The sequence below is a fragment of the Perca fluviatilis genome, chromosome 5, assembly GCF_010015445.1.
Source record: "Perca fluviatilis chromosome 5, GENO_Pfluv_1.0, whole genome shotgun sequence".
Taxonomy (NCBI): Eukaryota; Metazoa; Chordata; class Actinopteri; order Perciformes; family Percidae; genus Perca; species Perca fluviatilis.
In genome coordinates, this window is record NC_053116.1 from 14,924,645 (window position 1) to 14,949,692 (window position 25,048).

Here is a 25,048-nt window from a genome sequence, read left to right on the forward strand (position 1 = left end):
TTCGCAGAACTATGCTCTGCAATTCCCTGCAATTCCCGGCCGCGTTCTGCTGCTTCCTGCTGCGTCCTGCTGCGTCCGCCGCATCCACCCATGCTCTGCAGCGCCACGTTACATCCCGCAACGCCCTGCTGTGATGTTCGTACGCACAGAGTAGTCAGGATCCAGTATAGGAGACTGCACTACTCGGTATGACACAACGTGCCCTGCTATGACATGAACTTCCATGATGACCTTCGAAGTCACTGTTCCATTTTCTTTAATGTGACTATTATTTGCCACTGTTCATCACACTTCCAACTGGCCACGTCAGACACCGCCTACCAAGAGTCTGGGTCTGCCGAGGTTACTTCCTAAAAGGGAGTTTTTCCTTGCCACTGTCGCAATAGCCACTGCTAATGCTTGCTCTTGAGGGAATTACTGTAATTGTTGGGGTTTTGGAATTTATAGAGTGTGGTCAAGACCTACTCTATCTGTAAAGTGTTTCGAGATAACTCTTGTTATGATTTGATACTATAAATAAAATTGAATTGAATTGAATTATGAAAAGTCAGAGATCACATAATGGGTTTCAGGTCATCCTGAGGGGAACATGACTGTCTGTACCAAATTGTATGACAACGCATCCAGAGTTGTCGAAAACTTTAACTATAAAAACCCAGAAATGTGAACCTGCTGATGGCACTAGAGGAAAAGTCAGAGGATCACCAAAGTCAGTAGGATTCATCGTCTGGGGAACATGAATGTCTGCACAAAATTGTATGGCAATCCATCCAGTAGTTGTTGCCGCAGATGAGGCTAAAAAGAATAAAGGGTTACACTTTACTTGAAGGTATCTACATAAGAGTGACATGACACTGTCATGAACGTGTCATAAACATTATAAACCAGTCATAAACGTTTATGACATAACGCTTCTGTCGTTAAGTGTCATTCGGTTTTTGTCATGACAAATTAGGGTTAGGGTTCATGTGTCATGACAGTGTCATGTGTTCATGACACTGTCATGTCACTCTTATGTAGAGACCTTCAAATAAAGTGTTACCAAATAAAGATCAAATGGTTTTCATTTATTAAAAAAAATTCAACACATTTTTCTTTCCCATAAAACGCATAAAATCATCACAGCATAAAACACAGATGAAAGACAAATTGCCACTGAATGTCAAACCATGTGTCCAGCTACAAAGGGTTGAGTAAGTCAGCCAGTAACCTGGCTGCCGATGCTAAACTGACAGACACGGTAATTTCGATACAAATCACACTCAAGTCTAAAAAGGAAAGTTATTTAGAGATAGACTGAACGGGCCGACGGGGTTCTGTAGGTTTGGTTACAGTAACAGCAGCAGCAGGGTTTGGACAGCCTGGAGGTCTTAGATCTTTCCATGGGGAGCAAAATCATTAAAAGAAGGGGAAGAAATGGGGGATGATTGATGACAAAAGCTCTCACAGGGAAGGTGACCAGTTGCAGGGAACAAACAGCAGATAAAAGCCAGTCTGCAGATGGCAGCCGTCACTGACAACAGTCGTCTGCCACACAGATGTCCTTCACACTCTAAACTTCCTCCACACACACACACACACACACACATCAAGTCATGTACAAAATGTACAAATGCACGTGCAAAAAGACAACAGAGACACTGTAATGTTTAAATATAAATTTGTATTTACATAGATATTAACATCAACAAACAAGGTAAGAAAAAGAAATGCAATAGTATTTTACATCCTGTAATAATGACTGTTTCCCAGATGTGTTTCTCTTTTCTTTAGCTCTAACGATGAACTGAGAGGAGTTTCTTTCCTTTAAAGCAAAACAGACTTTTTGCTTTTGTTTAAATATGTAGATTTCATATTCTTCATTGAGATTGGGGTTTAAAAAAAAACATCTCCAAAGTATTATTCTGAGACATAATGACATCAATCATGAAACCTTTTCATTTTAGAAAATCTCGACATTCTCTTGTGAAATAACCGTTTGCAGCACCACAATTCAACTGGCCATAAGTTCTACAGAAAGGAAGAAACAATCACAAACAAAAACTCAAACCACCTCAGCAGAACCAGACTCGTCTCTACTCTATGTCATACAGATGGGGGATATCATATATGCAATTAAACATATTTAGTTCAATGTATATTATAGGTTATGTACGACAGTAAAAGCACACATGAGTACTTGCACGATCTACGTCAGGAACGGTTTCTAAGCACTGCAGAATGACAAACAAAAATCTTTGGATTGAGCATGTGTTCAAAGCTAGATTTCTCAACAAAAGCATCACAGGAAAATCCAATAAAAATAAAAGGCAAAATTAAATGTCACCTGTCATAAGATTGACAGGTAATTTAGGGATTCCAACTACTTCATGTGTTGCTTTCATCACGATTAAACATCTGTGAATGAACCAAAAGGACTTATGGACAGTTATACGGTGGGGCTGATTTCTAAAGTCTTGTATCGGAGGCCGAACGTTCGTATCTGCAAAAGTCAAAGCACAGAAAGTCACACATGGAAGCATGAGGTTCGGTTTAGAAAACATCAACCCCACATTCTGGTAAGACATCTGGGCCTCTAGAAGCCTAACACAATCATGTGTCAACTCTGTATAGGCATATTTTGTGTTTCCTTTTATTTGTCAAAAGAAAAATAATTTATTTAGAAAAAAAATTACACACTAGCACCTCTTTAGCTAAGACTATGCCCTCAGAAAATAGTGCTTTCTGAGAGAAAGAAAGTGGCAGTATGAAAGAAAATCTACACGTACTGCTCACAAAAAGGAGGTCCTTCCTTTCCAACCGATGGTTAAAGTATTGAAAATAAAAGCTGACCTATGATGGATTAAGAAAATTACACTTTTAAATATCAAGCCTTACAATCTGTGCAAAAACAGTATGTGACCTACAAAAGCTTATATATATTTATTTATAGTACATTTGAAGCTTATTTACAATTCATATTCACAGACAAAAGAAAAAAAAGCTCCAAACAAGACATCATGTCTAATACTGCAGTGCCGTCGCTTTGAGTAAATTATACTTTAGCTTTGTCCTCAGAGGAAAACCAGGAGGAAGGAATATTGCTAGAAATCTAACACACACACTTTTCTCTTACAGTGGGAGCTACTATAGACATAATTTCATAATTGGCAATCAATTTTATTTCTGCACTTGACAAGTAACACTGTAAATTGGTGCCAGGTAACCAAAATATCTGCAACAATTGGATTTAAAAATTACCTCTTGAATGATTAAATAATCACGGTAAGGAATCTGTATAAATATAAGTGGTGTTATGAACATTAATTGTCCATTTGTTTCAAGAATGATTTTAAAATGACTTAAAAATTGTTAATTTCTCTGGTTGTAATAAATCGGTACCACTGAAGATGATAGCATTGGATAAAATCTGTGCTTACTGCCTTTCTACTGGTTCTCACTTTAGAACAAAGATCATCAAGGTTACCTATTTCCAATCAGCCCCCATTACCCAGAGAGGAAAAGTTGGAACACACACACACACACACACACACACACACACACACACACACACACACACACACACACACACACACACACACACACACACACACACACACACACACACACACACACACACACACACACACACACACACACACACACACACACACACACACACACACAAAATAAACAACTGCTGCTATGCATTAATTCTTGGGTAAAGGCCTCTATATTGCCACAATCCTTTTGATGTTGGCCTTTCCTTAAAGTGCAATAAGCCAACAAGTAATTCACTCGTACTAGCCCAGCAGCATCCTGGAGGACGAAACAATGTGCTACTACTGCTTTATGACATTCATCTGAGTGTCAAAATCTGATGGTTCATCATCTAGAACCGTGTTTACTTTACGTACGCAGAGATCCTCCAGGAGCAGCAGAGAGATGGCGGGTAAAAACAAAAATCCCACAAAGTTCAGAAACAAGAGAGGAATCCTACATTTTAAATCTGAACACAGTTTCGTGGTACATTCGACAGAGGAGAGGATGTCTTAACACGTTCGTCCATGTTCATGTTTGTGATCGACTCAAGTGTCTGTCCACCTTCACTGTTTGGTCCAGTGAGCGACGTGTGTTTACTGAGGCGCACACACACACACCGCTCATAAAGAGAGGAATATTAAACTACGGTCTACGAGAGGAATCACATCTATCTGACTGTTTTAGGATTTATGTGTGTGTCACAGTGTTTCTGATTTTTATGAACACTGCGTGTTTTCATTTCTGTTTGTGACAGTCTGTCTGTTTTCCCCATGTTGCCAGACTGCCATTACTGGCCGTGAGTCCAAAGGAAGTTCACTCCCCCGTCTGGTGGGAGTGCAGCACTACACACAGACACACACCGCCTGGTCCTCCACACACACTCCAGTGCTGCAGCCGTGTCCTATCTCTGAACAGAGATCACAGTGAGACGAATGCTTCCGTCACGATGCTCAGCAGTATTTCTGGATTGAGAGGAGGAAAAGAGACAAAAAGGTGAGGAAGTGAAATTGACCAAAAGCTTCGTCTGTCCTCTAAACCAGCTACCAGAATCAGACAGGATAGGTTCACACATTTGTCCATATTGCCCATGTGTACATTGAAATGGTTATTGGTGATTTAATTGTTCCTTATGTCCATACTGGACGCAAAGAAATGTCTTCTTTTAGTCATTTCAATTTAAGCAAGAGGAATAAATCCTCAGTCCTCAGCTGAAGTTAATATAAAACTTCAACAGTCTGGGTTGGAAAATAAAATGTCTTTTTACTACAAAAGTCCCTCTTTGTGTTTCCACAGACAGTAGACATGTTTCCATCCAAATGTCGAATTTTAACTGAACTTCCAGAAAATCGGCAAAAGAAAATGTGAATTAATGCAGGTTTTGATCCACTAACATTATGCAAATATTAGTAGTTGGTTCATTGAAATAAACAGCCGGTGGCACTAATTCTCCAGTTGGGTGCCATTAAACCATTGCAGAAGAAGAGGACACAACGAGATGCTGTCTGTATTGTAACATAAACTTGAATACATGTGAACCTGTCCTTTAAGCATTCAGACTCTCCTCCCCTCTTCACCTACCTGATCAGGCCCCATCGGCATGCGTCCCATCACCATTGGGTTCATACCCATCTGCCCTCCCATCTGGCCCATGTGACCTCCTCCTCCACTGGCTGGCATGCCCCCGTTCATCATCATGCCCCCATACTGGCCTGGATTTGCCTGTTGCCCAAACTGCTGCTGCCCCGGAGGTCCCTGCTGGCCAAACTGCTGCTGAGGGTACGAACTGGTGAAGGAGAGCGACAGGAAGGATTGATGGGTTTAACTGTACGCATTCAAGAAAAGAAAAACTGAAGCCAAACTTTATCCCTTATCTGACAACACAGTGTTGCAGCACCTGTCATAAATGGGTTTAATTTCATACCTGTTGCGTGCCATGCCTCCCTGCGGCCAGCCTTTCATATCTGCCCCCTGGTACATGGGACCGCCCTGCGGGTGCTGCTGCATCATGGGGTTTTGAGGCCCCAGGCGGCTGGGCATCATGGCGTTAGAAGGACTGCCGCCTGATGGGCCGAACGAGGGGTCTCCCTGCTGGCCCATCCCTGTGGAGAAAAATCATGCAGCCTCAACTCACTCCTCTCTCCACAGGAAATAGATAATACACATGGTGATAAATGAAGATAGAGGATTATCCTGTTGCCTGGGAGTGTGTTCAGATACTAATAACAATATTTGGTCTGACTAAAAGAAAACAGAGACAAGGGAGATGTACATGGACAGCCTTCTGACATTTCCTCCCAATCTTCTTTTTAATATGACAAACGTAAGACCAGAACCTTGCACTACACAGACTAACCACCAGGGAGCAGCAGTATTCTGTGAGGCGCTGGTCTCAGTAAACTCACCATAGTTCCCACTATAGGCGAATTGCTGGGGGCCCGGCTGGCCCATGTTTGGCCCTCCCATAGGGTTCTCCATGCCACCAGGAGCCGTAACGTTTGGAGGGGGACTGAATCCTCCTGCGGCTGCGGCAGCGGCTGCTGCCGCATGCTGCTGCTGTTGCTGCTGCATCAGCATCATCATGCGCTGCCTCCTCATCTGCATGGTGACCATCTCCCTGCTGCGCTGAGCCATCATCTGAGCATTGAGGAAGCCTGGCTGCATGAAACAAACATAATCAGAGAGTTTGAGGAGGGTTGACTTTTGTTATAAATATATTTTGAGCTTTAATAAAAAATATAGGTTATAAAATATACAGTATGTAATGTTAAAGAAATGGTTGGGTGATAAGGTCTATTACGCTCTTGGACAAAAATCTGTGCCCTGCAGGTACTTCCTGCACTAGCGGATGAGGTTCAACCTGCCACATGATCTGTTAAGTCTTGATTCTAAGCAGTCCGTTCTCTGTACGTCCATCAGTGTCTGGTTTAAATTGGCCACCAAACAGGACAAGAATGGACTACGACGGACAATTAGGTCTGCTGAAAGGATCAGTACTTATAAAGTCTTAAATCACAAAATCAGTATTACACTGATTCATCTGTAAGATATAACCAAAGGGTTTTTGTCATCTACCTGTCCTCCCATGCCAGGCTGCATGCTGGGCCTCATGCCAGGGTTGCCTCCTGGGTTCTCCATCTTCATGCCCATGCCCTGCCGTGTCTGATTCATGAACTGAGAAAGGAAAAATAAACATGCAACATAAGATGGAGGAGCAAATGTTACTCTGACCTTGTCCCACTTGTATACCGTATATTTACGGATGAATTATACATATATGCGTACATAGATGGTGCAGTTAGAAAACAAGAAATCCATTGTATGACATGTAGGGCAAAGCAGATTTATTTATATACTTCAGCAACAAGGCAATTCAAAGTGCTTTAAATTAAACATTAAATAGCAGTTAAAAAAAAAATCACAAATTAAAGAGACTATAAAAACAGCTAAAATAGAATAAGACCGTCAAAAAACACAAGAATAAAAGTTAGTTTTTGTAATTATCCAGTGTTAGAACACAACATACTAACATGGTTAGATTTGAATTAGTATCTAGTATTGGGTCAACTAGGAAATCATCTAACTGTTTGCATGTAAGCTGACAAATCAGTGAGCTTCCTGTTAACATACCTGCTGTCCCTGCAGCCTCTGTTGCAGCTGGAGCCGCATGGGCTTGTTGGCCGTCATCATCCTGGGTCTCATCATGTTGGCACGAGGGTGCCCCATGCTGCCCATTCCACCCATACCAGGGAAGCTGCCACCTTGGCCCATCTGAGACAGCATGGGCCCAAACCCACCCTGCTGGGCCTGTCCCTGCATGGGGTTCCCTCCATAGCCAGACTGCATAGGCATGGCGGGGGGTCCGGGATAGCCCTGTCCATAAAGAGGCTTCTGGTCCAGCACCATGGATGTGTCCTGCCCTGGAAAAGGGTCCAGCTGCTGCTCACTTCCCTGGTTCTGGAGCAGACAGTATAAGAGGACAAAAGGAGAACTTTGTCAAACCTCTCCATCTAATTGATTAATTTCCAATTGGTTGGCTCTGTAATTGTCTTTTTGTAAGCAGCACAGTCAGATCCCTCTGGGCTCATCTATCTCCCTTCAGTGAGAGAACAGTCTGAACACGGTGAGTCATGACTGAAATATCTAATGCAAAGATGAGAGTCAGAAGAGTCATGACATGCAGACTGGTCATTTCTCTTTTCACTTTACTTCTAGAGGGATCTAGAAGAGCACCGAGCTGAGAGTGTTGTTACTTTATCTCTTTACGGCTTTTCTGATGACCTACCTGGCTGACGAGGTCTGGGATGCCCAGGGCTCGGTCTATCTCCTCCAGAGCGATGCCGTCTGTGTTATTCAGCAGAGAGTCCAACTGGTCCAGAAGCGCCCGCTCGTCGCTCTGACCCTCACTGGTGGTGGGAGGTACCAGAAGATCATCTAAGGTGTTTCCAAACTGGCGTCTAACACACACACACACACACACACACACACACACACACACACACACACACACACACACACACACACACACACACACACACACACACACACACACACACACACACACACACACACACACACACACACACACACACACACAATGAGGTTTAGTATAAACTCCATTAGCTCATTGCAGCTAATCAGGAATGAATAGAGATGTTGCAGGATGTAGCACTGACCTGTTACCCTCCATGCCCATTATAGTGTCCGGCCAGGAGGGGGACTGGTTGGGCTGGCCCTGCTGGCTGAAGGGGCTCATACCCATGCCCATGTCAGCAGAGCCTCCTAAACCACAAATATATTCAATTAATATACCTACAGAATGACTGGTCATCATGGTAATTAGGATGAGTGTCCAAACATTTTTGGCCAGCTAACGGCCTGACTCAAAGCAATGCAAGGTCGGTCCGGACTGAAATATCCCAACAACTATTAGATGGATTGCCACAAAATTTAGTACAGACATTTGTGTTTCCCTCAGGATGGATTGTAGTAACATCTACATGTAGTATCATTTGAGAAAGGGGCTGGTAAAATAAGATTTTTGTCTCCTTTCCGATCATGGATGTGTAATGTGATATAGAAAATAATTTAGGGTTTGATAATAAAATGTGTCTGTTTCCATGAGTGGAATAAAAACAGAAAGAATGTGAAATGAACTTTAACTGTACTATATTTTCACACTTCTCCCAGCTTTTTGGTTTACATAACTGTGTCTATGATAATTTTTCCAACACCATCAACACCTGGAAACAGTATGACAGACATACCCATATCCATGAGCTGTTGCTGCAGCATAGACCTGGTGCCTGGTACGCTGTTGGAGCGGCCGACCATAGGTCCTGACATCATGCCCTTACTATTGTTGTACTCCATGCCTGGGCGCATCATGGATGGGTGTCCTGCGGAGCCTACTGGGCTAGCACTGGAGCGGGCAATGCCCCAGTCCCCTGACCCCCCCATGGGAGACCTCTGAGGAACCATTCCCCTATTCATTGGTCCTGGTAAAACATAAACCCCAGATGTGCATGTGTCAGTATCATAAAAGGTTTTAAGTAGCAATGTGGCCCAGTCTTGGTCCTCAATATTTGTCATCTTAAATCTGTGTCTTTAAATTTTAAAAGGTTATCTGATAATAGGAAACAAATTCAAAATAGTCAGGGTCCTGAACTTGGTAACACATACTCTAATAATAGTGACAGGAGGAGGCTGAGAGATGAGAGAAAATGTGCTGAAAATAATGTTAGGCCACTTGAACACTCACCCATGTTTCCTGGGTAGCCATCTGGGCTGCCCATCATGTTCTCTTGCTTGATAAGCATAGGGCGTCTGCCTGCTCCTACAGGCCCAACAAGAGGCTTCCCTTCCATGGACATGGCCCTCTGGAAGGGCCCCCGAGGTCCCGGACCCATTCCTGGACTCCCTGTACACATAAAGTATAAAGTCATTGGTCAAACCATCTTTCTCAAAACTAGGGAGAATACTGTATGTGTTGCATGAGATCAGGGGTGGGTGATCAGGGATATCTCACTACCTCATTACCCCTCTGGGATTTAGAAAATATTGATATTGGGATTTTTCACTTTTCATTATGCTGTGAGTAATTGATGGATTCATGGACCATTTTATAAGCATGAATGTATAAAAGAGTCAAACAAAACATCATCATGCGATGATGACATATATAGTTATTTATATTCACTGGCATTTTATATTCATATGATGTCATGACACATGCCCTGCATGTAACTGCCACTTTCTAGAGTCATTGGTCCTTCAACCACTTACCCTGCAGGCTGTCGTCAAGGCAACCCTGGGGTTTGCTTCCTGTGTCGTTAGCCCCTCCACCTCCAGCTTGATCCGGGTAAAAGTCAGAGCTTGAACCCCTCAAATCTCCAAGGATAGACTCCAGGTTGTGCAACTGAACATCAAAATAGGTTATTAAATTAGTTATTACGTAAAAGGCTGTGAAGATTCACATTCAATAAGATCAAAGGCAAAAAAGTCAAAGTGCAGTTGGTGTAACATGTCTAGATACATTCTGAATGGCTAGCTCAATGTCAATAACAATATTATAGTTGCAGTTATTTCATCATGTTTTAACAAAGAAGCAATCTTACGTCATCAGGTGGCTCTGACTTGATCTTGCTCTCAGGATGTTCAGGGGCAGGGCCAGGCCCAGATCCAGGCCCACCCCGTGCAGGGCCGCCAGCGGCCCCCGGGGCTCCCTTCCCATCTAGCTCTTCAAGTTTAGGCTTGACATCCACCGGCTCTTTGGAATCATCCTTGTTGAGGAGGTAATGGAGGAGGGCGTGGGTCTTCTCCTTCTTGGGGCTATGTTGCTCCTGCTTGGGCTCTGTGACCCCGGCTCCCGATCCTCCTGTCCCAGCCTCACCGCCCTCCTGGCCCCCCAGTGTCACCTTTCCTGTAGCCTCGGCTGTGATCTTAGCTACTTCATCTGGGGTATTTCCATTTTGAAGAAGCTTGTGGAGGATCTTGTGCTTTTCTTGCAGCGAGCCTGTGTAGTGGGCGGGCGATATTGATGTTGACACGCCCCCTGGCCCGGTGGTCTGGCCTGGATTGGCTGAAGAAGAAGAGGACACCCCAGTAGATGATGGGCTAGTCATGCCTCCAGTGGGGTCCTTACCGTCTGAGCATGCAGGAATGCTGCTGCTGGTTGATGGGGGTGGTACAGGGGGCCCTTTTGACCCGCTGCCACCTATTCCCAGCTCCTCAGTTGGGGATGTCAGCAACTGCAGCAACTTCTTATGCCCCTTACTGTCTGGCACCCTCCGAGGCGGTTCAGAGTTGGCCACCCCTGCCTCATTGCTTCCCTCTCCAGACTCTTTAGTCGCTGTAGCTGCCTGGCTGTCTGGTCGGTCTCCAGAACTCTCAGCCTGAGGATGCTGATGATGGTGGTGATGGTGCATAGGGTGGTGATGGTCGCTGGGCCCAGGCCCTAAGCCTCCTGCTGGGCTTTTGGAGCCATCTTGGCCAGGTTTGGCCTGCTGACTGGGCTGAGAGGAAGAGGAGGAGGAGTGGACACTGGGAGAGCTGTCTGGTTTGTGGGCTGGCGTGGGCGACGTCAGGGTTGAGGGGAGGGAGCTTCCTACTCCTTCACTGATCGCTTGTAGGGCATTTAGGGAGCTGCTTGAGAAAGTGGTGGTGCTTCCCCCACTGACAATGCCACTCATGGGAGAGTGTATACCTGGAAAGGAAAATATAACTCAAATCATATCAACAAGTCAATCAATTTAAAAACAACCAATGCTTAATTACCAGATATTGCTCGACTTACCTCCAGGGGAGAACTGGTTGGCGCCCATCTTTGGGCTTCCTCGGTTCCGGGGTGACATCAGGAGCCCCTGCTGGGGGCAGCCCATTCTCGGGCTTCCAGAAGGGCTGTTAATGCCACTCAGCCCAAACCCTCCGCTGCTCTGAAACGGGGGCTGCTGTGGGTGCTGCTGCATGCCTTGTCCCGGGTGATTCATGGGACCCATCTGATTCATCTGATTCATGTGCCCCACCTGATTCATCTGCCCCATCTGATTCATCGGCATCATGCGGTTGCCCATGCCTCCACCTCCACTTCCTCCTCCACCGCTCCCTCCGTACATAGATGCGCCTCCCATCGGTCCCATGTGACCCATGTGGCCCTGCTCGTTCATGCCGTAGCCTCTGCTCATGCTGCCCATGCCTCCCATGCCCATCCCCCCACTGGTGTTCATGTTCATTTGGGCATTCGGGTTGGGGCCTCCCATGCCGGGTTGTCTCATAGTGTTTGGCATCATGCTCCCACCCTGAGCTGAGCGATAGCCATTTGGTTCCCTGTGTGGAAGGGAGACGGAAAACGAGCACAAGGTTTGAAAGAAATGCAAAAACCTTGAAAGCGCTGCATCCTTACAATAACTGCTCTCAGGCTTTAGACGCTCTATAAGTGCAAATAAAATACCAGTTCCAGTTGTCTTCTCACTATTCACAGGACGTCAGTGTATAAAAGGTACTTCAGCTGCTACTTCAGCTATTTGTGTGGTATGAATGCCTTGGCTGCCTCGCATACACATTTAGTGCATTTTTTTCAAGACATAAAATGAAACATCACTTTGCTGTGTCTGAACGGAGTGTTTGCATTTTCAGTTTCTGACCTTTGTAGTAGGTGAGTGGAGATGAAGCCTTGCGGCTCGTTGCTCATGGGGTGACGGTACAGTTTGCTCTTGGTCTGGGCTGTGACTGGAGTGCCGTCAGACAGGGAGAAGCGGTACAAGGGTGTCTCAGCGTGACCCTGCAGGAAGGCTGCACAGACAAGACAAAATGACAAATTAACACCCTGAAACACTTATCTGATAACAGAGGTCATCAATCACTACCTTTATGTTAAAACCAACTCTGTGATTACAGTGAAGATCAATGTTGTAGCTCTTAGACATTTGTATTCATGAGATCAATATTGATAAACTAATGCATGAGGGGTGTACCGGTATGTGTGTTTATATATTCAACCAGTAGGTCTCATTGAGATTCAGAGTTTCTTTCTGAAGCAAGGCCTGGCCAAGATAGGTAGCAACAACAAATTAAAGAGAAATTATTTGATTTAAACTATTGCATTGTAAGAGAGAAGATCGAATACACAACTTGGCAAACACAGCGACATCCTGATGATTTTGCCTCCAGCTCTTTCATTTTGGATTTAACAGGGCTTTACAGTATGAAGTTTGAAGTAGTTCAGCAGTTGATTCCGTGTGTGTGTGTGTGTGTGTGTGTGTGTGTGTGTGTGTGTGTGTGTGTGTGTGTGTGCGTGTGACCAACCCTCATGGTAGTGCCGTTTGTGCGACCAGGGCTGCCCGTCACTGTGCTGAAGGAACATCTGAATGCAACGCCTCAACAAATCCTCCCAGCCTGGACGCATTGACGCTCGCAGAGAGTTCTGGTCGATCTGGATCAGTTTACCTGTCAGGGAGGACAGAGGGAGGATGAGCGGGAGGGAAGGTTACAAGGAGACGCATGAAGCGACGAGTCAAACCTGTTCATGGATAAACAATTAACACCTTGGCCTGCTTGAACTTCTGTGTTTGTTCAATGGACATTTAGGGTATGCAGCTCCTCACCTGAGAGCTCATGCCGGGTATTAAAACTCTCCGTTCTCTCCATGGCTGTCACCCGACGGGCCACACAGATCATACATGACTGAAGGTCTGCAGGTGAAAAGAAGAAGAGAGTCAGTATGTGTCGTGATCATTACATGTGCTTCAGTCATTGTTTTTGTTTTGACTGAAAATGCTTTTCTAGCTCTCTCCTGCAGATTTTCAAAGTAAGACAAGGCAAGGCAATTTTATTTGTATAGCACAATTCAGCAGCAATGCGATTCAAAGTGCTTTACACAAGACATAAAGACAAAACAAATGTGAAAGGATTTGTACTCTTAGTATCAGGTGTGTGTAAACAAGATGAATGTTCCTATATCATAGAAAAAACTTGTGGTGGTGGTGATGCTCCTATAACAGAAAGACCAGAATAATTGATTATTTTTTTATCTTCGTCTCTTCTAGTATTTCTCGCTCATGTCCAAAATGTCCTACACACAGAAGGAAACAGTTTGTCTCTGAGAATCACATAGCTAAAAAAGAGAAAAATTTAAATGAGCTTCTTATAATGTACCCAAGTCCCTCCAAGTGAGAAGCAACAGATACATTGTGAAACTACACAGTGGCTGCTTTGCAGCTCGTATTTTTAAATCAGATTTTCAACCAGTTTTGTTTTTTAAATTTGATTTTCACTTTCTTTTAAAGATCCCCTCCAGATAGGTTTTAAAATACTGTAGTTCACACTAGATGTGATGTCACAAAAAACCTTTTAGATTTAAGGTGACCACAAAGAAACTTCCCTCCTTTAGCAGATAAATGTGAAAATTAATTCCAAGTGAAATAACAATAAGCAAAACACATTTTGAGTGGAGGGGGGCTGCAGATAAACACAGATGAATGTTTTTTGAAAGACTTAAATAACGACTTGTTATAATGCACTAAAAGTGTGTCAATTTTGGACTGTGCTATCGTACCTTCCCCCTCCTCGATCATGGCCTTGGGCTGGGTAAGAGCAAAACACTGCATGGTCTCGTAGCGTGGCCCTCCTGGCCCATCCTCCATGGGGCCGTGGGCGTGGCCAAACTTGACCAGCATCCGGCAAGTGAAGGTGTGACTCTTCTGTCGGGCTGCCTCGCTTCCCCACGACACTCCATTTACTAAAAAAGAAAAGAAAACAAACAAAAAGAAATTTACGCTCATGAGTACAAATGAAATGAGCATGTCAGTCCTGGGACTGAAAACCAAATATAGCTATGAATGGATTGCCTGTAATCAGATGCCACAACAGCTCACACCCTTTTCCTGCTGCGGATACACACGCACACAAACAAACCACACTGCAACATGTATTTTTTTTCCTCTTAAATTGAGAAGCAGAAGCCTCTCCTGTTGTGCGGATGCCTGGCTAAATGGACCATGGGATTAATGTAGCCAAGGTGTCGATTTCCAATATCTCTCCCTCTCCGTCTGCTCTGCAACGGGCAGAGGCCAGGGACACTCAGCCATCTATCCTCATTTAAGCCCTGACTTCTCATCACACACACACACACACACCAACACACACACACACACACACACACACACACACACACACACACACACACACACACACACACACACACACACACACACACACACACACACACACACACACACACACACACACACACACACACACACACACACACACACACACAAGACAGGGTCACCTTCACAGGGGAGAGGAAGAGAGAGAAAGGGGAGGAAAACTTCAGAGAGACATCCAACTGTCCTCCAAGGTCTGTGTGAAGCCTTATCAGGGGCCTTGAGTTGGCCGGAGGTTTCTGTCTGGCAGGTGCAGGAAGGATACAAGAGAAGACCCAGGAGAGTGAGACGTGTTGGGGGTGGGGTGGGGGTGTGAACTGATAGTGAGAAGTGATTTAACAAGGCCTCTGGACAGAGAAAACGCAGTACAGTTGCTGGGGCCAACATCTCCCATAAGACAACAGAGAGGCAAGGCAGAGGGGTAAAAAAAACACACAGGCCAACAACAAAAGCTCACTCCATGTTTTGTGCACAAGTGTGTGTCTGTTTTTGTTAGTGTATTTACGAGTGCGTGTGCGTGAGTGCACGAGTGTGTGTGTGTGTATTTAACTGTGGCCGGCGTGGTCAGCGGTCATCCCACAGGAATGTGCAGCGAGAGTATTCCATTCATGGGCCCAAAAGATAATGAAGGGGCAGAGCAGCAGAGCGAGACACAATGAGGGGTGGGTGAGCAGAGACGGAAACAGGTTGAGAAACAGACAACCACAATATTCGTCTTAGTAGGCAGCCGCACTGAGAATGAATGAGGCCGACAAAGAGTGAGTTGAGAGAGGCACGAGGGACACTCGGAGGAAAAGTAGATAAAGATGAGTCTTAAAATATAAAGAGAGTGAATGAATAAAGGAGTGTGCAGGGGAACGGGAGGAATAAGTGAGAGAATGTGTCAATGACATGTCAGAGCTGCCACTGCTTAGGAACATTGCTGCGGAGTTAATCGAGTAGCAGGTTCAGTCGAGCACACATATCCATAATTAATCAGCTTTATAAATAGTGACACACACACACACACACACACACACACACACACACACACACACACACACACACACACACACACACACACACACACACACACACACACACACACACACACACACACACACACACACACACACACACACCACCTTTGAAAAATGCAGTCCTATTGCTGACATAGGCATGTAAATATCCACAATAATACACATACATACACAAATTGAATTAAGTAGAGGAAAGAGTGGAGGTGCATTATTCAGCAGTAAGTAGTTTCCAGATGGCTGCCATGGGATCTGAATAGAGCTCAGGCCTGTTTTACACTGTCTGGACCACTGAGTGTGACTGACAGCTGCGCTACGCTCTGCCTGCTTAGCACCGAGTGGGTGGGTGCTCCCGTGCACATGTGGGTTTTGTCAGGTTTGTGTGTGTCTTTCTGAAAAGCTCTCATGCACATGAACAGGCTTCCCAGGAGTTCCTCATTATAGCGAGAGAAGGAGTTAAGAATGGAGGAGCATGAATAAATAAGTGAGTGAGTTTACGTTGATGTGTGCGCGCAGAGTTGTTGTAACCTCTCAAACTTTGTTTTAGACCTCGGCCCTGTGGAAGATGTCAAGCAGGGTTTACTTCTGAGCAGATGTGCAGCTTCCCTGTGAGTGTGTATATGTGTGTGTGTGTGTGTGTGTGTGTGTGTGTGTGTGTGTGTTTCTCTCACTGTTGGTCTTGGGCAGGTTCTTGTGAAACTCCTCCCTGTCGTCCTCATGAAGAATATTGTACACACTGGTGTTGATGAGCTCCTCCTGTTTGTACTGTAGGTACTGCGTCACGTTGTCAGACACAAACACGATGCTGCCCTCCCGGTTCACCACAAACAGGAAGCCGTCCAGAGCCTGAGAGCACAGAGACAGGAAGTCACCACCCGCACAGTCACAGGCTGATCAAACCTTCAATAAATATTTCTCCGATCGACCGGGGGTGCAGCGCTGGACTAACCTGCAGCAGGAGCGGCCCCAGGTGGTCCTTGTCAATGACCCCCTGACCTGTCGAGGACACATCTGACTTCTGGACGTCGTCGTCGTTGGATGAAGCTTTTCCTGCAGGAGAGGAAAGGGAGGGGAAAGAGACAAAATGCATTACAAAAAAACCCCACCACAAACAGCCATTTCAAGCCCAGCTACCTACAAAGAAGCATAAAAAAGCGCAAAGGAAAAGCACAAGGAGACAGCAATGATACCTGAAACTAGAGGAAATAGCCAGTTATTCACTATTCTAACTGCACCAGCAGGGGGCAGCGTTTCTCAATCTTCACTTTGAAATATATATATTTTTTTAATTTAAAACTACAGGTGAGGAGGGAGAAGGACGGAGGCAGGTTTCTCTGAGGAGCCCGTCAGGAGGAGTAGAGGGCTGGGAGCATGTGGAGCAGGTAGCAGCCGTCCTCTTGCTTTATATTCAGTGTCAGACTCTGAGGGACTGTCTGGTAGGTTGGGGCTGAGAGAGAGAGAGAGAGAGAGATTGAGAGAGAGAGAGAGAGAGAGAGAGAGAGAGAGAGAGAGAGAGAGAGAGAGAGAAAGAGAGAGAGGGAGAGAGCGCGGGAGAGAACTAGAGCGGCTCTGGAAGCTGTAATGGTGCAGGGGCAGGAGCTGAGGCACCTGAATTAATGGAGGGGCTGAGGCTGAGAGAGGGAAGAAAGACAGAGAGATAGAGATAGAGATAGAGCGAGAGCGAGAGTGAGAGTGAGAGAGAGAGAGACATACAGAAGGACCGGAGCTGAACTAGAGGGATGTGGATGAAGAAGATGTTGACAGAACACGGCTGGCGTTTGGGTTGTTGTATTAATGCAGGGCTTGGTCTGAGAAAGAGGCGGGGGCTGCTCGGCTACAGGAATCATTCTATCTGATTAGCTCCCAAGGGGCACAGATACCCACACAAAGAAAAAAAGCCATTGCTGCCTATATCCAGGCACTGTGAAGTTAGGGAGAGAAGGACTGAAAGAAATAGGGAGAGGAAAGAGAATGGACATAAACAAAATGAGCGTGAAACAGAAAGAGAGAGGCTGCACTCCATCAGTTCACTCCATATCTTAAGATGCTGGAAGCAAACCTGGAAATGCTGCAACTGATGGTGCGGCAATACAGATGAGAGGGGGGAAGCAGAAGAGGAGGAAGATGCAAGAGCAGAGTACATTACATCCAAGTGAGATGAAAAACAGGAATGATTGTTGGAGAAAAGAGCAAATATGAAGACTGGCAGAAAGAGCAACTGAAAGTGAGGAACAGGTAGAAAGAGAGAGACAAGTCTAAACGCCCATGTCATTTCTGTCTTCACTTCCTGTAACTATGGCAACCTGTCAGCAGCCAGTCAGGGCCAGCTGTAGCCTCTTCCCCTTCCTGTCGAGGTGGCAGACTCTGGCTGAGCCGAGCAGAGACACAAGAACAAAATTCACCCCTGATCTCGTGAAATACACCTTGAATGGAGAAAAATGTATACTGACACGCAGGTCTGAATGCAAGAGTAAAAATATGTCCATTCTGCACTGACGGTGCATCTGCAAAGCAAGAATCTGAGCCTGGAGCTTTTTAAATTGTTCACTGTGGAAATGACCGCAGCATAAAGGAGACAGAAGTATGACAATGGCAGCTGTAACAGAACTAATAATTTGGCAGTTCAGCAGAATGGATGGGCATGTGATTACCTGCAAACGTCCAATTAAACAGCCACTGGCGAGGGCAGCACACAGCTGTGCATGCCCAACACACACACACACACACACACACACACACACACACACACACAGAAACACACACACACACACACACACACACACACACACACACACACACACACACACACACACACACACACACACACACACACACACACACACACACACACACACACACACACACACACACACACACACACAATATTTCCTCCCAAACAAAAACAGTTGAGGCTGTGAAATTTGCTGGAGATGAATGACTGATTCGTTCTTGCACCTGGGCTCTGAGGAGGCACACGTGTGTGTGTGTCCAGCTGTCTCTTCCTCCTCATCACCTTTTTCCAATGTTTCCAACACACCCTTCTCACCAGCCCATCTGACCTGTCTGGCTCTAGCTCTTACTGTAGCAGCCGTCAGGATTTGAGACAACTGTGTCCACTCACCCTGTTCTTTGATCTGGCGGATCTGGCGCACCGTCTCTTTGAGGATGGCACATTTGTCTGGTTTGACGTTGAAGCTGTCGATGTCGCTGAGGTTGGCAGAGATCAGCTCCGCCAGCTCCTCTATGTATTTGCTCTCCTGCTCCCGTCGCTTCCTCTCACACCTGCAGAAGGCAATGTGCAAATATTAAAGCTTAGCTAATGCTACTCCACTTCTCTCAAATTGTCAGTTCTGTTCATTTATTTAAAAACAATGCAGAATGGATGCAATAGTAGTTGGTTTGAAAAAGCAATGGGTTGCCTTTTGGGCAAAATGCCTTTTAAGAGTTTATCCAGCAAAACAATTCCAGCAGATGTTTTTATTATAGCTGGAGCACAGTTACCGTATTCCTGAAAGCTGCACCTTCCAAATTGTCATTTTTTAATTTTGGGTTTTGTACGAATTAAAGAAATGATAACGTGTTAATTACTGAGAAATTTGGACAGAACAGTTTGCAATCTTTATGCTAAGCTAAGCTAACCAGCTGTTGGCTATATATCTATTGTACAGACATAAGAGCAGTATCAATCTTCACATCCAACTCTTGGCACAATTGGCGTATTTTTCAATGTCTCACTTTGTTTTATGACTGTAGATTATGTATATGCTCTTTTGTGTAGTATAAGAGTTTTCTTGGTCTTTTTATGGTGCCTGACATGTTCTATAAATTTGTGTTTTGGAGTCAACATGTAGTTGTATTTTATTAATTCCAAATTCATGGTGAGAGAAGATTTTAAACTTAATTTAAACTTTTTTAAAATCATGAAGTTCAGTCTACGTACAAAATCTTCTCATATTTTTGCACACATCTAGGTTCTTACTCATCACAGCACAGAAAGGAGCCACATGGCCAGGCCTCAAGAAGCCACTGACCTAGTAGCCCACTTTCCCGCATTTCCTCTCTCTCATGCTGATCAGACACACTCACCCCAGACCAGGCGTGTCGCAAGTGGAGAGCTTGCGTTTCCGGTTTTCTGAGCTCAGAGGCTCCATGGAGTTTTCCCCCAGTCCGCTCATCGTGTACACATATCAGCACCTGAGAGGAAGGAGCACACAGACATACACAGGTATAAATAAGGAATAATACAGGCAGAGGAGGCATTATATAGTCCCTTTTAGCCCTTCAGCTCTTATTTTACACGTAATTGTGAAGGGAAGAAGACATGGGAATTGTCCTTTTGAACTCAGCAAAAATAACCAATACAGAGGCAGCTTGTAAAGTGGGTACAGTGCAGAATAGTATACAGTAGAGTAAAATATGCTTATATCATGCAAATCGTATTCTCTTGGCAGAGACTGACAAACATAAACATGTCTCGTCTGCCTCCTCAGAAAAGAGAGTAAGCATGTGTGGTTGTTTATGTGTGTGTGCATGTACGAGTTCATCAGCTCATATGGCGCACACACACACACACACACACACACACACACACACACACACACACACACACACACACACACACACACACACACACACACACACACACACACACACAGGATTAGCAGTGTCTCTGATGATAAGCCACGCCGCACAACTAACCCAGTTAGACAGCCGTCTGTCTCCCATAATGCATCACATTTCGTCTCCAGGAAGTGAACTGATAAAGGTTGTGGGGAAGAGAGGCAGATGGGACGAAAAGAGGCGAAGAGGAGGAGAAAGAGGAGGAGGGAAAGGAGGAGGAGGATGAAGAGAAGGAACAGAAGAAATAAGGGAGGGAGGAGAAACCGGTGCTGTAAAGTAAGCTCTGATTGGTCAGTTTCTTTGCCACAGTGACAGCAGCTGACACTGGGGAAAGGTAGGAGGGAGGGAGGGAAAAGAGGATGGAGGAAGGGAGGGAAGAGAGGAAAGTAAATGAAGGAAAGAGAGAGCACAAATATAGTGGGAGACAGAGGATATACAGAGGAAATGCAGAGGAAGAAAATAATACAGGGGGGGGGGGCAATCAGAGCGGAGAAAAGAGGCGGAGGCAGTAGGAGGGAGCAAGCTGAGAGAAAGAGAGATAAGGGCATGTCAAAGAAAGACAGAAGGTAAGGAGAACAGGTAAGAGGAGAAGAAAAGGGGAGGAATTAGAGGATATGTAACATTCAGACTGTCTGGTGTGCGTTTTGAATGCATGTGTGGCGCACAGAGTGGGTTGAAAGCTTCCAGTACTCCTCTTAACCTTCACAGCCAGAGCAGCTTTTTCATTCCATTGATTACATGGTTATCCTCTGACCAGAGCACTGCCTCTCCTGCATAGCAAATCAGGCCAACGGCAGGGGAGAGATGCCGGCCTGTTATTTAATCACCATGCACCATCATCTCATGCTTCTTCTTGTGGGTTCAGAGCAGTTCATGAAAACGTCTGGTTACGTTCCTATTTTGTTTTTGTTCTTGGATAGAGACCATTCTAATCTTCAGTCGTGCGCTCTTGGCTCGCAAACAAAGATGGTATCCGGATGGTATCCGGCTAAAAACAAGAAGTGAACACACCTTCCTATTGAGACAGAATCAATGTGAGGGCTTGCTTTCATGCATGTCTTCAAGACCAGGTAAAACACAAGTATATTCCCTTGCAAGACAACAACAGGGAAAACTCATGTATCTCCTTAAAGCAAGAGATGCTCTGAAGACGTGCCGATCCTTTTGCTCAATCCCTCCCGCTTGAGTTTCTTTCAAATTTCTCTTTTAATCTCTCCCTCGAGTACCTCCCATCTGACTGTCTGCCTGACTGTCTCGTTGCCTTTGTCTGCTTGCCTACCTGCGTCTCTTCTCGCATATCCTCCTGTCTGCCTCCCTGTGTGCCTGTCTACCTGCCTCCCCCGTCTGCTGCTCATCGTTAGACAAAACCCCCGCTTGCTGTTGTCTGATGAAACCTACCACAAGGGAGACAAGGAGCAGAGGAGGTAAAAAGCAGAGGGGGAGGTACAAAGACGGAGCCAAGAGCCAAAGCAAAGTGTTTGAGTGAAACTCCGTCTTTGCTCCTCAGACGATCCAGCCCGCCTGCCTGGCAGCCTATTGATGGAGTTCTCAAAGGGGGAGTTGCTCTAATTGCAGAGTGAATGAGGCGGCCCCAGAGAATGGTTGATTAGGAGGCTGCTGAATGCCCCAGGGAAATGGGTCACCTCCAGCCTGGCGCGGGCCGCCCGCTTTTCCAGTGCAGGGAGAAAGTCAATTACACGCCACAGGCAGTGTGGGGCCTGGTGGCAGAGAGGTAGCGGGGCTGTGGTGGGCACAATATAGCAGCAGGGGGCAGTGGGAATGAGACGCGTAAAGAGGGAAATGGGAGCGGGTGATGGCAGTATGGAGGGCAGCAAGAGGGAGAGGGAGGGAGAGATGGGCATGAAGATGACAATTTAAGGGAGAAAGAGTGAGGTGTAGTAGATGTGTGAGAGAGTGAGTGCAGAGCAAAAAGTAGAAAGTACCTTAGCTTCTCTACACCTTGATAAGGAACATTTTGAATTAGAGCAATAAGAACATTTGAAATGAAACTCTGGAAATCACAAAAGCCTTGGCTGAGGTGGAAAAGATATTGAGAAAATGTACAAAATGATGATGAAAACAAGAAAACAACACATATGTCGACAGGGGAAGCATGAAAATTAACACCTTTATTCCTTGCATTTATACATAAATAATACAAGGAATTGACCATTTATAGCAGATAGTTACAGTATACTGTTATATGTGAAGAGAAGGACTCTTTAAGAATCCAAGCAGCAACAAGGAAGGATTCTGCTGGAAATACTAGTCCAAACACATACAGAATAAAAGAGTACATAATGGAAACACACTTTAGTTCTCATGCACCTTCTTTTTGTGCCTAACATTTACCCTGATCATTTGGAAGCACGCCTAGCATGATAACAAAGAGCTTAAAAGAAAATTGAGATGGAAACAATTGTATGGAAATTCAGTGGGAAAGGAAGGCATCATTCATGACACCACAGCTAAGAGCTAGACATAAAACAAACATATTGCCCACGCCATTCGGCTCCAAAACAGCTGCATGTTTATTTAAGTATAAAGACCAAATCATATAGTTGAAGATGACTCAAAGGCATTAATCAGGGCCAGTGACAATAGCGGAAAGCTGTTAATCAGAGTGCTTATTAAGCGGCAGCTGCTTGTGGCTCGGCCGGAGAAACAAATAAGAACAGGACAAAGACTGAGCCGTCATGGGAGAGTCTTCTGTTCTCCTGCTGACATGTACAGGTGAGTGTAGTGTACCCATGCAGGTAAACAGCTCTGGAACTTTCACACTAACTTTGACCCGATTCTCCACCCTGATCTTGACCTGAGCGATTTCAAGGGGTCACTGCCTTCATGCTGACAGCTGACCCACATATTTTCCGGGTCATTAGACGGGTGTGAAAGGAGGATCACACAGGTCAACAGTGCTGTGGCATCACTTGGGGTGATGTGAAACTCCTGCTACAGGACAGCAGCCTGCCGGTTACCATGGAGCCTGAAGCCCAGTGGGAGCATTGCTCACCGGGGAAGCACAGACTTTATGGCAAAACCAAAGGAAACGGTTCACCTCATAAACTAGAAAGCATGCAATCCAATCCCAGTTAGGTTAACATGCTACAGGACAAACAAATATCCCCTTGATGAAGAGGACTTCTTGTTGACCCCCTGACCTTCCTCTTGCATACAGGAAATATAAGTGTCTATCTAAACCGCTCTTCAAACATGGAATAAGGGTTAGGCGATAATTCAATAGGATACTGATATTGACCATAAACTTCTCGGAAAATGCTATCTGAAATACCTGAGGGGAGTTTCATTTGAAAATTGCAGTTTTGGTTTTAGAATCATTAGAAACATTACCACACAGTTTTATGTGATTAAATGGTTAATGGATGGTAAATGGACTGCATTTATATAGCGCTTTTCTAGTCTTAGAAACCACTCAAAGCTCTCAACACTACATATACTGGTGGCCGAGGCTACCATACAAGGTGCCACCTGCTCATCAGATAAACGTTCACAGCCATCAGGGGTATTTTGGGGTTCAGTATCTTGCCCAATATACAGTATTGCCAAAACAATTTTAAAATATGTCTATCGTATATATTGTCCTATATTGTTTCTATCGCAATGTCGAAAAACACACACCAAACTGCGGTACAGCAATATTTACATCACTTGGACGATGCTTCACGTTCTGATCCTTGCCCATTATGTTCATTTTGCACTAAAGTTCTTTATGAAATGAGAGAATACTCCGTACTTTTCATTTGTCAAGTATTTAATTTACACAGGAGTACAAACCATCTAGTTATAACATGTAGATTATTTATTTATTGAATCACCAGAAAAAATGTTAAATTGTGATCTATATATTGTTATCGAGATATGAATTGACCTATATCAGGATAGAAGATTTTGGTTATATCGCCTGGCCCTACATGGAATATGTAACATTGCTGGCCTCATTTAACTGTTAAAGTGACAGCTTTTTGTCTTTCAAACATAGGTGTCTTTCACATAAATGTTCCTAACTTACAGACATCAGAGGACAGAGGCACAACACTTGTGGTGTCGTGTGATATTCGGAAGGTTTGTTCGTATTTGTTTATATATGTAAGCATTTTACTGGACATTTTTTTAATTTCCTCCATACAGTAGAAATGGATGAAAGTTGAAAACAGGAACAGAGTGCTGCTCAGGTTATTATTGTGCCTGTATGGGTAGCAAAATTATCATTATGTTGCATGTGACATTTCAGTCTCTAGAAATTATGTTTTGTTTTATCTATTTTTTATTTCTTTGAAATATCACAAAATGTTTGATTATAGCGAAAGGAAATTAAGTTTGCAAAGAGATTTTATTGTTTCTAACAGTAACTCTGTAAAAGTTTAATAGAGTTTGTGGATTAAACATTCAATATTAACTAATAATTCCATGGATATCAATCAGATAACAATTGTTTTCTCAAATTTTAACACTAAACTAGTTCTGTTTTTAGTTTTTGGTAGGTGGGAGAAAATTTCCAACATAACTTTATATCATTCTTGACATCTTTTAAAACTAGGGGTGTGCACTGTACGGTACTTTTTCACTCTGAATGTGTGTTTTTTTTATATACTTCAATGTACACAATTAAAAATAAGGTGCAATAAGAAGAGCAGGGCTTCAATAACACCGGTGAGTTAAAGTAATTCACTAGCAGAATATAAATGCTTCTAAAAACTGAAAGCAAAAAGA

At 44.5% G+C, this 25,048-nt stretch overlaps 1 protein-coding gene across 8 annotated transcripts in view; it reads right to left on the minus strand.

The window, feature by feature from the left end:
* Window positions 1-1,643: 1,643 nt before the first annotated feature.
* LOC120559456 (nuclear receptor coactivator 3-like) overlaps window positions 1,644-25,048 on the minus strand; it is a 65,603-nt gene continuing 42,198 nt past the window's right edge. For 6 of the 8 annotated variants that reach the window (XM_039801140.1, XM_039801142.1, XM_039801144.1 and 3 more), the window contains 21 exons: window positions 19,784-19,891; window positions 18,819-18,979; window positions 16,647-16,747; window positions 16,369-16,543; window positions 14,072-14,254; window positions 13,122-13,208; window positions 12,823-12,963; window positions 12,162-12,309; window positions 11,315-11,844; window positions 10,137-11,224; window positions 9,805-9,937; window positions 9,281-9,439; window positions 8,787-9,017; window positions 8,196-8,301; window positions 7,805-7,976; window positions 7,150-7,476; window positions 6,595-6,693; window positions 5,925-6,177; window positions 5,444-5,621; window positions 5,101-5,305; window positions 1,644-4,484 (listed from right to left, as the gene is read on the minus strand). In XM_039801140.1, coding sequence (XP_039657074.1) covers window positions 4,473-4,484; window positions 5,101-5,305; window positions 5,444-5,621; window positions 5,925-6,177; window positions 6,595-6,693; window positions 7,150-7,476; window positions 7,805-7,976; window positions 8,196-8,301; window positions 8,787-9,017; window positions 9,281-9,439; window positions 9,805-9,937; window positions 10,137-11,224; window positions 11,315-11,844; window positions 12,162-12,309; window positions 12,823-12,963; window positions 13,122-13,208; window positions 14,072-14,254; window positions 16,369-16,543; window positions 16,647-16,747; window positions 18,819-18,979; window positions 19,784-19,872 — 4,578 coding nt within the window. In that variant the 5' untranslated portion in view covers window positions 19,873-19,891 and the 3' untranslated portion in view covers window positions 1,644-4,472. Of the gene's footprint in view, window positions 4,485-5,100; window positions 5,306-5,443; window positions 5,622-5,924; window positions 6,178-6,594; window positions 6,694-7,149; window positions 7,477-7,804; window positions 7,977-8,195; window positions 8,302-8,786; window positions 9,018-9,280; window positions 9,440-9,804; window positions 9,938-10,136; window positions 11,225-11,314; window positions 11,845-12,161; window positions 12,310-12,822; window positions 12,964-13,121; window positions 13,209-14,071; window positions 14,255-16,368; window positions 16,544-16,646; window positions 16,748-18,818; window positions 18,980-19,783; window positions 19,892-21,596; window positions 21,712-25,048 lie in introns of all 8 variants that reach the window. The other 2 variants (XM_039801141.1, XM_039801148.1) reach the window with 1 other exon arrangement.